The sequence below is a fragment of the Ruditapes philippinarum genome, unplaced genomic scaffold (genome assembly GCF_026571515.1).
Source record: "Ruditapes philippinarum isolate M1 unplaced genomic scaffold, ASM2657151v2 ctg9538_1_1_1_1, whole genome shotgun sequence".
NCBI lineage: Eukaryota > Metazoa > Mollusca > Bivalvia > Venerida > Veneridae > Ruditapes > Ruditapes philippinarum.
In genome coordinates this window covers 16639-29030 of record NW_026853278.1, presented here as the reverse complement: position 1 = coordinate 29030, position 12392 = coordinate 16639, and the positions used below count along the sequence as shown (strand labels likewise).

General features: G+C 30.4%; 2 protein-coding genes across 2 annotated transcripts; one reads left to right on the top strand and one right to left on the bottom strand.

The window, feature by feature from the left end:
• Window positions 1-4748: 4748 nt before the first annotated feature.
• On the top strand, window positions 4749-8334 carry LOC132736362 (calcyphosin-like protein). Its single transcript, XM_060723476.1, has 4 exons — window positions 4749-5175; window positions 6587-6770; window positions 7031-7231; window positions 7649-8334. Exons 1-4 carry the CDS (start codon window positions 5039-5041, stop codon window positions 7751-7753), a joined length of 627 nt encoding a protein of 208 aa, XP_060579459.1. The 5' UTR covers window positions 4749-5038; the 3' UTR covers window positions 7754-8334.
• Window positions 8335-8391: 57 nt separating this feature from the next.
• Window positions 8392-12186, bottom strand: LOC132736363 (centromere protein C-like). Its single transcript, XM_060723478.1, has 6 exons — window positions 12069-12186; window positions 11720-11812; window positions 11048-11194; window positions 10579-10754; window positions 9710-9800; window positions 8392-9323 (listed from the first exon to the last, which is right to left on the bottom strand). Exons 4-6 carry the CDS (start codon window positions 10648-10650, stop codon window positions 9157-9159), a joined length of 330 nt encoding a protein of 109 aa, XP_060579461.1. The 5' UTR covers window positions 10651-10754; window positions 11048-11194; window positions 11720-11812; window positions 12069-12186; the 3' UTR covers window positions 8392-9156.
• Between the last annotated feature and the right edge of the window lie 206 nt (window positions 12187-12392).

Here is a 12392-nt window from a genome sequence, read left to right as displayed (position 1 = left end):
TCATGATCGCCGTATTTGGCTTTCTCCTGTAAAATTGTTTATCTGAAGGAGAAAAAAAACAATAAAAAACGTGCCGGGCAGTCGTTGTTAAAGACTGATTGGTAATTATTTGATAGCTTTGGTTTTAAACAATTACTTCTGTGGATCATCTGACAACATGATTGGTACAAATTAAAGTGAATAATTTATATTTTGTTAAATGATGAAATATATCATTTCTGATATATTCACATAACACTCTATTCCCCTAACACCGCCCCCTTTCTTGCCTAATTCATGCGGCACCGTTCCAATATGACTGTGTATAACGTTGGGGGTACATCTCGTGAAAGAAAGTATCAATAGAATCACAAATCATGAGAGAATCTAATGATATATACAAGTAAATATACGCATGTGTCAATGAGGCTATGAGATCCTCCTTAGATATACAAATCTTCTATAGTTAAAGGTGCCTTGTTCATAGTATGATAACATTTACTGTAAAAACCTATGTTAATCAAGACCTATTAGATTTTCACATCACAAATCTGTGAAAATCCCAGGGTAAGGTGTGTTACTGTAGAATTTACGACACTGCAATTCAATGTTATGTGGCGGCCATCATTATCGCCCATATTTTATGATAGTAGTATGCAAACTGTTATGTTTAATTTTCAAATTACCTGTACAAAATATTCATATTGTATACAACGTTAGATAAATACTGTATATCAAATAAAACGTATACGTTAAAGGCACATTATGACTTAAAAATAAATATTCTTTTAAATAGAAATGGGCAAACGTTAGTTTTAAAACATTTTAGCATCACCTCAGGAAAGTAGTGCTTCATGTGAAATTGCTTGTTAAAAAAGTAGCAAACTGTAAAAAATAGTATTTTAACTTCCATACAAAATACTAAATCACTATAACGGTACTCATTTCCAAAGAGGAAAAATAGTCAAAGATTGTTTACATGATATGATCAATGAGTAACTTTTTGGAAGCTTTAACAGGACATCAGAATTAATAAATAATTGAGAAAAAAGAAAGAAAAAACTATTTCTGGGCAATATGAGCCTTTAAAAATAAAAGCAACCAATCGACAAAAACAGTTAAAAGTCGATGTGGTTATTCATAAACGACATTCTGTTCGATTATTTCTTCAAAATATCACAATTATTGCTTCACTTACGATAATCGATTGTTCTTACGATTATCGATTGATCTTACGATAATCGATTATTTTTAAGATAATCAAATGTTCTGAAGATAACCAATTGAATCTTTAAGTAATCGACTCGTTGACATATTCTTTGATAATATGCATGTTCATCTTCTTTCATTGTTGACATGACATCATTACGTATTTAAATATTGAGTCACGTGGTTATAAGTATTAGTTTCTAAAAGCAGCATGCATCCAGAGCCAAAATATTTTTAAAAAATCAAATTTGATACCGGTTACTAACCTTGTAAGGGTAGTTTTGCATATTTTGACTTCTTTGTGGTAATTTACGTCGATTTTAAGCGCCGTTTGCAATGTGTAAATTAACATTTTTATTCTTTTCACACTATTTTACCTTTAAATACATTTTTAAAAATCATGAATTTGGAGGCATTCTGCTTTAAATGATCATAATTATGATATACATGTCTAAAACGGTAGTGAAACTGGTGTCATTTATAAATATGTCACAGATATACATGTATAAATAGACTGATAACAATATAACGTGATAAAGATACTATTCACCTTAATACGTGAAAATATACACGTGTTTTTATTTGTTTGGGTCGTCAGACCAAACAAATAATGGTAGCGAAATTTCAGAGGCTAATGTTGTTAATTGCAAATGCCGAAAGTAGTCAACTTTTTTGAAGCGGTTACTTCCCTTTTGTATGTACACTAAAGCCGAAAAATTCAGGGGAGATCATTGCGTAAAGATGGTCAAAGACAGGCGAATCAATTTTCAAGCAAAGTAATTCCCGAATGGTCGAATATTTCTAATATTGTTTTATTGTATTTTCTGATCGAAAATAACTAAATACAAAGCGGACATTCAATCTCTGACACAGAAGTTTACGACAAACCTAACAACAAGTAGTTCTCAAAACAGCTTAAAACTAGCGATTTAAAAGAAAGAAATATTTTATTTTGTTTCAAGTATCCAACAAATTACAACGCATTTAAAGTTAAACAATAGCGTTGGCTTATAGAATTGTCAATAAATGCACAATCACAAATTACGCGGATGAATATGATTTTATCAATGAAAATACTATTTTTAGCCATGTCGATTACCGAATACTACACAAACCGAGTAATGGAATATATAGATTCTACATGTCGGACTGTTTGGGCGAGAGGATTTTCGCTAAAATATTTACTTCAATTTTAAACAACAGGTTTACCCTGAACAAAATACCTCGAAATTAATAAGGATTACAAACCCGAAATGCAATGGAAGTTCTAAATTTAGAATGAGTTGATATTATTCAGACATCTGTGTATAACTTCTCCGTGGTACAGTGGTAACGCGCTCGCTTAGTGAGTAAGAGGTCTCGAGTTCGAATACCAGTCGAGGAAACTTTTTTTTGTTAAATTCTTTTTTAAGTGTTTTTGTTAAGGAAGTAGCCTTTATATGCAAGGATAAAGTGTGGCTGTCGTAAAAAATGAACATAAATGATTTTTTGATGCAACTCTAGTTATGCAGAATTCCGTATGTATCAAACTCTGGTGCCTTGCAAAATGAATTATAATACATAAAAATAAACTTATACAGGAAAATGCATACAGATATACAGTACGATTTAGATTGCAAAGATCAGAAAATACCACAGAACTTGCAGCCCTTTGATTCTTTATAAATATACATGCTTAAAGTAAGCTCCAGGATTATTTACATATGTGTTAAACAACAGTTAAAGTCGTTACAAGCCCTAATTTAGAATAATATGGTTTTCTTCAGGCCGTTCACATATAATTTCACCGTGACTGAAGGGTTTTCGGGCTCGCTTAGGAAGCGAGAGGTCTGGAGTTCAAATCCCAGTAAAGGTAACTCATTTTTTTCAAATTGTTAAAGTCAAATAAACATTGGATTGAATATCAGTGTTGCAATTAGTCTTATAGCCAATTTACTACAATTAAAACGATGGAAAGCATTGGTGGCACTATACATATAATCTCACAACCTGCACCTTTCTTACATTCTGAGACCCAAACAAATTCAGCGCCTTCTGTGCTTTGATTTATGTACACATTGTTGTCTGTAAATAACATAAATAACACCATGACTGTGACAGCTGTAGCATTGCAATTCTTATAAAATAAAATATTCACGTTCAATTTTGTTTTCTAACTGCCTTCCTTATCTAATATTTCATAATTACTATCACGGATTTTTGAAGTATCAAATCTATCAGTAATAAATTGCTACTTCAGATATAATTTCAAACGGAAACAGTTTTACTTAAGAGTCAGTGCGTTGAACAAATGTATTATAAGTATGAAAATATTAATGTTGACACGTCCCCGCACTCGAGGAATAGAGGATACAGACGTTTAGATGGCATTCATATCATGATAAGATAAGACGCACGTCCTTTTGTGTTGAAATGTTTAAAAAATATTTACAGTTGAAAGGGACAGATCAAGCCGGTCAGGGTGGGCTCGGGGTCTGGTCCATAAAATGTTTCTGTGTATAAATGTTACTCAATACACCGGCGTGCTTTGTATGTACTTCATATTGATTTGTTTGTGTAACAAAAGATTATTTAATCTGAAATGTCATGTTATAAATGTAGTCAGAAATTTTGAAAGAAATCGCAAAAGGACCCCCTATATTTCCACAGCCAACAAAAATAAGAGGTAGTGCTAGGACAGCGGTAATGTAAAGAGCAACTCAATCTACCCTCTTTCCATGGTGCTGATCAAGAATACTAAAGATTAAGGCGCAAATTTATAACTAAAATTCTACTTTGTGAAAATCAATTCTATGAAATAATATAATTACTGCTCGGTAAATTTTTTTGCTAAAACAATGGAAAGACAGCACATTTGTATATAACTAAGACTTTTTGAACAATTACATTATGACATCGGCAAATTAAATGTATGTCTCATACAAAATTTAGACCTTTATTGCAATATATTTTGAACTTTTCTCGGGTAAAGTAATGCAATAAAACATGAGTCTTCGATGCTATTTGGGGAATGATCTACGAAATAAGTCTTTAAATTAGTTTAAGTCTTTAAATTAGTTTAGTCTTATATTTTTCTTAATCCAGATTATTTACATCAATATTTCGTGTAAAATAGCATTACCAACAACAACAACAACATAAACTTTATTTAGCTCAAGCAATGATAACAAGCATGTGAGCATACAGCGAATAATACATTTGAACAAAAATACCTTGTGAGGTCACGTGTCAGGGTTGACAATAGTAATAGTGTGTTATTCCATTTATTTTTTGAAAAGGACTATAAATTCTTGTTTGGGAATGTTCCAATTTCGGATATTGGGTGGCTGAAACTAATTTAATAATCTACACTTTTTAATAGTTATGTGAATTTTGAACACTATTAACACCATTTTTTATTGTCTTTAAAAGAAACAGAGTTTATTCTTATTGTATTTGTGCAGCCTGAATTAAATCGCTGCATCGAAACCGCGCTATACCCAAAAGGTAGTGTAATCGTCCGCTGTGTAAAGCCTTACCAGGTAACTTCGCGTAAAATGTGTTAAGTAAGATATACCAATAAAACGCAAGTGAGCATTATATATGACTTTAATACGTTTTATTCACGTTGAACAGCCTTTATTTGTAAGGAGAGTGTGAAATTAACGCTCGGCGTCCTATTTCCTATTTGATAGATCAGTATCTAATATCCGCAATGGAACTACATGTATGCATCTTACAAGCGAAAACGGATATAGTGATTATAATAATTGAAACTTTATGTACACATATATATTCAGTTTTAATAAAAACAAGTTAACTTCCTAATTGGTATTATATGTAAAGAAATAGAAAGTATAAGATTATCAACATGACTAGCACCAACGAAGAGGAGACACAATTGAAAGAAAAATGTTCTGAGAAGTTGAGAACATGTGAAGATGCCTTGGAAATGTTGAGGTTAAAATGTTTGGAAAGAGGCGCCAAAGGTATCAGAGGCCTTGCAAGGTACATGCTATTTATATTATTTAACTGATCATTGAATTAACCTTTTTTCACATTCAATGATAATCTATTTTTTCATACCTTAGCTACTTATATTCATTCAGTTAAATTATCACCGAAAATTGTTGATGTTTTTTTTCTTCAAAATATCAAAGAATAGTAAACTTTTCATGCAAAAAAAACAACTTGTTAAATGGGAAGTGTCATCTTCGAAACAGTTTGTTTGCAATTCTTCTTTACTAAATCCAATCAGATAATGTTGCTATTTTTGAAAAGATTTGTTTTCAGTATTGAGTGGATATATGGACAGAAAAAACATTTTTATGAATTATTTAGCGGTTTTCGAATATCATTTGAATTATTACTACTATACTTACACAATTATCTTGTGACATATAAAATCTTAATGTATACATAGTATATATATATATATATATATATATATTTTATATATATATATATATATATATATATATATATATATATATATATATATATATATATATATATATATATATATATTTTTTTTTTTTTTTTTTTAAAGCTAATTATCGGCCTATGAAGAATTCATATAACAGATGTTACATATGTAAAAAGAAATGCAGTTCGATTTTCTATTATGTTCGCTAAAAGAAACAATACTTGTTATATGGTGAACAATTGAACGATCCAACCGTAAATATGTTTGATGCTGAATCAGGCAATTATGTTGCAGCCGCTTGTAAGATAATTAATATATGCTTCCGTTATGCAAAATATCAAACATATAAAACACACAAAAATCAAGTTAATATGCTCAAAGTGCTTGTTATCGATTAAACTTGTGACTTGCCTTAAATCTACTGTGACATTGGGAATCGCCAGACTAAGTTTACGAAAGTTAAGACAAATGATCTGTGTTTCTTATGACTCAAAACAATGCCAACTTTAAAAGTTCTACTGAGGTCCCAATATGCATTAAAAAATAAAATTTAAGATACTTTCTAGATCAAGTGTTGTACTTATATTGGAAACGTTTGAGATAGATACTGAAAAACGATTATTTTTTTGCAATTCATAGTCTGATTTGAGTTAAATGCGTTTAAACGATTTTCAACTTTGGAATCTTTTGCACAATAAAAAAATATTATTCTGGAGAACGGAGTGAGCAAATGATATAAAAAGTTACATACAATTATATATACAGAAATTACGCGAAAATGTCGAAAAATTATTTCCGTTCCAATTATATCAAATGACCTGTAGTTCTGAAAATGATATACATGTACATGTGTGTAACCTTAATTGACCCTGAATTATAAGATATCGGATTTGCATGAACAGTGACAAGATCATATATTAGCACTGAAATTGTAACAATTTTCCTGTATTTTTTATATGAAACAGACCCTTACAGTAATATTTGAATTTTCAGAGTTTTTCGAATCATGGATGATCCCGATGACTGTTATAAACAGCTCAGTCTTGATGAGTTTAGGAAAGGTCTAACAGGCTATGGTTTAATGATAGATGAAGCAATAACCAAAAAACTATTTGAGCAACTGGACAAATTTAAAATCGGTTTACTAGACTTTGATGAATTTCTTCAAGCTCTTCGAGTAAGTCATGAAACAAGAAAACATTGTTCGGTTTTAACAGTATCGTTTTAATACATATAATTTTGGAGTCACTGCATGTAGTAGTATTTATTTTTCAAAGTTAAGTAGCTATAGTTTCGCCGTAAAATCGTTGAACAAAATAGTAATAATCATGGTGTACTGTCACCTTTTAATTACGGCTGTTGCAATAAAAGAATCCCTTGATAGTGATTACATCACTTTTGTTATGTTATACTTTAATGTTTTTTTCCTAATTTAAGGATGTGTCAAGTGCTAGATATGAAATAATCAACAAGGCTTTTGAAATAGCAGACATCAATGGTGACGGTGTTATTGACTGTAAAGATCTCAGTAAAGTGTTTAATGCTAATGACCACCCTAACGTTGTCAGTGGGGAGTGGGATGTTCCACAAGTTTACAAGACCTTTCTTGATCAATTTGACACCAACGATGACGGAGAGGTAATAATTTCTTTACAATTATTTATAGTATCCAACCGACAAACGGTAAAGGTTTTTCCCCTAAGCTCACTATAGTTTGTCATGTCATTCATTTCAATATTTTTTTTCAAGTTTGTGCATTAAAAAAGTTTTCTTTAATTCGAAATGATAAAAGTAATTAATTCAAATGCCTGAAAAAACGCGTTTTCCTTTAAGTGAATTACAGGTGTATTCTTTAGGACAATTGGATCAAAAACCAACACACATTTAAGTATCAAAACATGCTTCGTTTTATTCAGCTTCCTCGGTTGATACATAAAGGAAATGACGTAAACGTACAAAACGGACGTCTACGTTAATAGACATCACATTTGGTATTCTTTCTAGTTTAAAACACTTAATCAATGTCATTAACATTTAAGTTGCTATTTTTTTCAGATTTCAAAAGAGGAGTTCACTAATTACTACGCAGGTGTGAGTGCTTCAATAGATGATGATGCTTACTTTGAATTAATGATGAAGAACGCCTGGAAAATGACATAAATTAACATCACCGGTCATTATATTCACGTATTGATGTAATGCAGCACGAAGATCCATATCTTTAATTATAGATAACTATTGCCTTTGTTAGCAGAGTTTCACAGACCGCTATTGTGAAAATCAAATTGTACTAAAACAACTTTCTTATGCGTCCGAGATAATAATTGATTGTGAAATGTCACTGTGTATGCAACTTTCTTCACATTAATAGAAGTTCTTGTCTGCCTGTCTCTGCGAACAGAATTCTATAAGGTAGAACCTCTACACTTAGAATCAGCAGGCACATACATTAACATACGTATCTAGAAATATCATAGACGTGAACGAGAGCTTCAGTTGAGATGGTCGTGTTCTTCTTGGTCGTGTTTCAAAATTCAGTGAATTCCTCCTATATTCTTCATTTTAACTTTCTGCCAGAGATGAGGGTTGGTGTAACATGAACAATCTAATTTTGTTAAATCAAATAACTGTCTATTTTAAAATGTATTGCAATAATATGTTTCTTGTACAAGGCAATGTCCTTTTTAAAAATATTTATGCAAGTATATATTAATTAATAAAACTGTTGTAAATGAAATCCACATTCAATGTATTTTGAGTATTTTTGCCAAATCTAAAATTGGCTATTCTATTAATGTTCTTAAGAATTTTGTCTATTTCTGGCTAAGAGTTTAAGGTTATTTTATTATTATTTTCTAAAACTGGGTATAATTTATTGACATTTAACTATTCTAAAAGCTTACCATTAACACTCTATTATACTGGGCAATAATCAAATTAAAAAACATATACAGTTTATCATATTTATATTTGACTTTTCAAGTTCATTTCATTGTAAATATTCAAATAATACAAAGCATTAATTTCAATTTTAATGATTGTTCTAAATACAACATGAGAATTGTTGTAAAAAGTTCACTAAATAGACAAGTAACCAAAGAAAAATATAAATACAATACAAAAATACAACATTAACTTGCTGTTGTATAACATATTGGTCTGGTTTCATATATCTCATTAACATCACCACTAATGTAAATCTGATAAATTCTGACATAACAAAGTATGTACAGTCCAATATTACTATTTACCATATCAAGTGTAATATCAAGTGTAAGACATTTAATTGAAGAAAGGCATTTAAAATATATACACGTATGAGTAAAGAATATATATTATATTTGTGACAGTAAGAATATATACATATACATTAAAAAATATAGGAAAATATGTGTACAGTCACAGAACTAAATTTACTTCATAAATTCAATTAAACACAAATTCATGACTTTTGGCGTTACTTTTCCATGAAGCACCAGAAATATTTTTGAACCACAAGCAATACTGCTCCAGTAACTTTATGATCATGTGCCCTCTTGCAGGGTTATAATGGTTGATCTTAATCAGCATATATCAGGCCCATTACTCATTCTTTTAGACTTTCCATTGCCATTATTGACATCACAAGCATCTGAATTGTCCCCTGAATCAGAATTCTCCCACTGTTTATGTATGGTGTAGAAAAACTTGGCAGTATCGTTTCGTAGATTTGATATACTGTATGTATTACCTGAAAATATCATATATACAACATTCAAATACTGACCACATCTATTGACACAAGTTTTTAGCAACTTCAAAAGTCCAATGACTGGTTAAGTTTTCAGTATTTATTTGCTTTGTTGGATTTTAAGTCAAGGTGATACAGCAACTTTTCCGAATGACATAGGGTGCTCCTTTGCGCATTATTTAGTAGATTCTTTGAGTAGAACCATTGACCTGTAAGCTAGCTGAATAGCTTTCTCACATGTCAAGGATGCAAAAGTCTCCAGCTTGATTCAAAGCCATAGTGGTGAAAGGCAAGTGATTTTGAGTCAGCAACTTCATCCAATCATCAACAGAGGCTCTAATGTAAAGAAATAAAAGCAAAGAGAGGGTATAGAACATTACACTGACCTATAGGAACCATGAATGTATCTCCTGACTCTAATAATGTTGTTGTGTTATGAATTTTTACCAGAACTTTACCATGATCAATGAAGAAAACCTGAAATAACAAGCATAAAATAAAAACAGTTGAAGGTTAAGGCAAAGAAAATAGGCCGTATCAAACATTTATATACAAGATTTCTCCTGTTTACTGTTAAATCACATGCTGGAGATCAGTTAATATTACAATAAACCAAAAGTAATACAACAATATTCTTACAGAAGAAAGACAACCAATTTAAAACATTTATACTAGAGTTAACCTACAACTTACTTTAATCATGCTATTATTGTCTAGCTTTTGACAGCTGTACAACACAGATTTGAACATGAAAATATCTTTTAATTCTTAGAGGGTATAAATCTATATCTTATGAAATATTTTTATAAAATTTATCAACAGTAAAGCTATATTGGTTTTATTATTATATGGTTGATTCCCGAAAAAAGTTGTGACATAGAATGTCTGGATATTGTATGTAAACAGAATAAAATGTTCCAGAACAAAATATTATTTGCTATTTTAAGTAGGGTTTTATCCATTTAGCAATGATTTTGTGCATGTGTCATTCGCTTTAAAGGCAATCATATACCATGTTTATTTAATACAAACATTTTGGAAGTAATCTTTTTTAAAATTCAAACAATAATTTTTGAATCAGATACATAGCTTTATACACTTTAAAAGACTTAAAATAATCAGTAAACTACATTAATTTACTGCAACATATAAATGAATTCAAACCCATCCTGCCCACAGTCTGTCTTTGATACAAAGCATGATAATAATCTACTCAATTTACACTGAAGTAATGATTGAATAATGAACAACTTACAATAAAATCAGCTGTTACTAATTGCTCGGGTTTTTCAGCATTTGGTTTAATAGACAAACTGCCTGCTGACATACATGGATGACTCAGATGTTTAGTGATGAGGTAAGGATCTTTTTTCTTTGGTGTTTTATGGCTGGGACCAACAGCTTTAAATGCTTCATGTTTCCCTATACACGCTAAAAAATAAAATATAAACTTGATTAATTATCTTGAATATCACTTGTTTTACAGGCTCAACATTTCATTGTTTTCCATACAATACAGTTATTTTCTTTGTTTTAAACTTGGCTGTATAAGTGTACATCAGATATTGTTTTTGAAACATAAGTCTTTTTCTTTTCTTTTTTTTTGTATAAAAATATATTTACTCTTCATGATCTTTATCTATCTAATTTCTTAACCCTAGACACTGAGCTATATATAACAATATTTTAATCTAAATCAAATTTTTTAAAGAACTACTGAATACCTATGCCATCTTCTGACTCTATGTTTTGGTTGTAGATAGTAATCTCAGGGTCAGATTTGTCTGCTAGATCTATATCAGGAGGGATTTCTCTGTGTATAGACAGTTTCCTGTATGGTTTGTCCTTTCCCTGTTGAGAAGCTTACCTTACTGTAAATATTATCATAAAATAATAAAATTAAGTTCCTCACTGTTTTCTCCCCATGTATGTTTTATCATGTATGAAAATTGGGTTTAAAATAATGCCTTATAACACTGGTTATATGTGTAGGTGCAAAACATTAAAGAACCTTTGAACTTTTTTTATATCATTGTTTATAAGAAAGACCATGCTTCAACAAAACAGTGCCTTTAAATATTATGTATATTTTATTGTGAAGTAATAAATACTTTAAAGCTTGTAAATGGAGGAGATGGTTGTAATATCTTAGAAGTATCACAGAACTTACAAAAACTAAATAGAAAGCTACAGAAGTGTATGGCAAGCGATTTAAAGTAAACAGTATTTATAACTTGGCCAAATAACCACATATATATGTTTATCAAAAAAAGAATACATAATTACATGTATTAAAATATTGTGTATAACCTTTTAGATAAATGTTGGATAATAATCTATTTCACACCAACTTAAAATGTAAGGATCAAAAAAGAATAATGTAAACTTTAACATACTCTGATATTTTAGTTTTTTGCTCTTGCTCTTCTTTTCCTCCAGTTTTTTATACTTAATTTCCAATGAGGGCTTCGCCCCAATAATAGCTGGACCTGAATAGAGAATCACATAAATATGGAATCATACATATGCTTCACAAATGAATGTCATGTAGAGTTTTCAAGAACAAATAAAGATAATTCAATATTAACTACACTTTATAAACTTCACCTAAGAATATATGACAATAAATAGCATAAACCCAATGGAAAGTGCTAGACACATCTTTTACAACAATTTTCTGACTTTTAAGAAAAAAGAAACCTCTTGAAATAGCAATAAAAAATATATATCAAAACACAAAATTACCAGATCTTCTCCTATAGTCAAAAACAACTCGTTCGTTTTTATACCATTCGATGGGCTTCAATCTGGTTCTTTGAGATCTTCTGAGCCCTTCATCAGATGGTGATGGCTTGACTGAAATTATGTGACCAATGATTAAGTTTAATTTTTAAGTATGAACAAGCTATTTCTGCTATATGTTTTTATTTGTTTGGGTCGTCAGACCAAACAAATAATGGTAGCGAAATTTCAGAGTCTAATGCTGTTAATTGCAAATGCCGAAAGTAGTCAGCTTTATTTGAAGCAGTTACTTCCCTTTATATGTAACACTAAGGCCGAACAATTCAG

What these genes read in the sequence shown, in the direction of transcription:
- LOC132736362 (XM_060723476.1), top strand. Translation starts at nt 5,039, where the DNA reads ATGACTAGCACCAACGAAGAGGAGACACAATTGAAAGAAAAATGTTCT. An exon ending in AATTTCTTCAAGCTCTTCGA is followed by an intron (nt 6,771 to 7,030) that starts GTAAGTCATGAA and finishes TCCTAATTTAAG; the next exon opens with GATGTGTCAAGTGCTAGATA. An exon ending in ACACCAACGATGACGGAGAG is followed by an intron (nt 7,232 to 7,648) that starts GTAATAATTTCT and finishes TATTTTTTTCAG; the next exon opens with ATTTCAAAAGAGGAGTTCAC.
- LOC132736363 (XM_060723478.1), bottom strand. Translation starts at nt 10,650, where the DNA reads ATGTCAGCAGGCAGTTTGTCTATTAAACCAAATGCTGAAAAACCCGAG. An exon ending in TAGTAACAGCTGATTTTATT is followed by an intron (nt 9,801 to 10,578) that starts GTAAGTTGTTCA and finishes TTGTTATTTCAG; the next exon opens with GTTTTCTTCATTGATCATGG. An exon ending in TACATTCATGGTTCCTATAG is followed by an intron (nt 9,324 to 9,709) that starts GTCAGTGTAATG and finishes TGATATTTTCAG; the next exon opens with GTAATACATACAGTATATCA.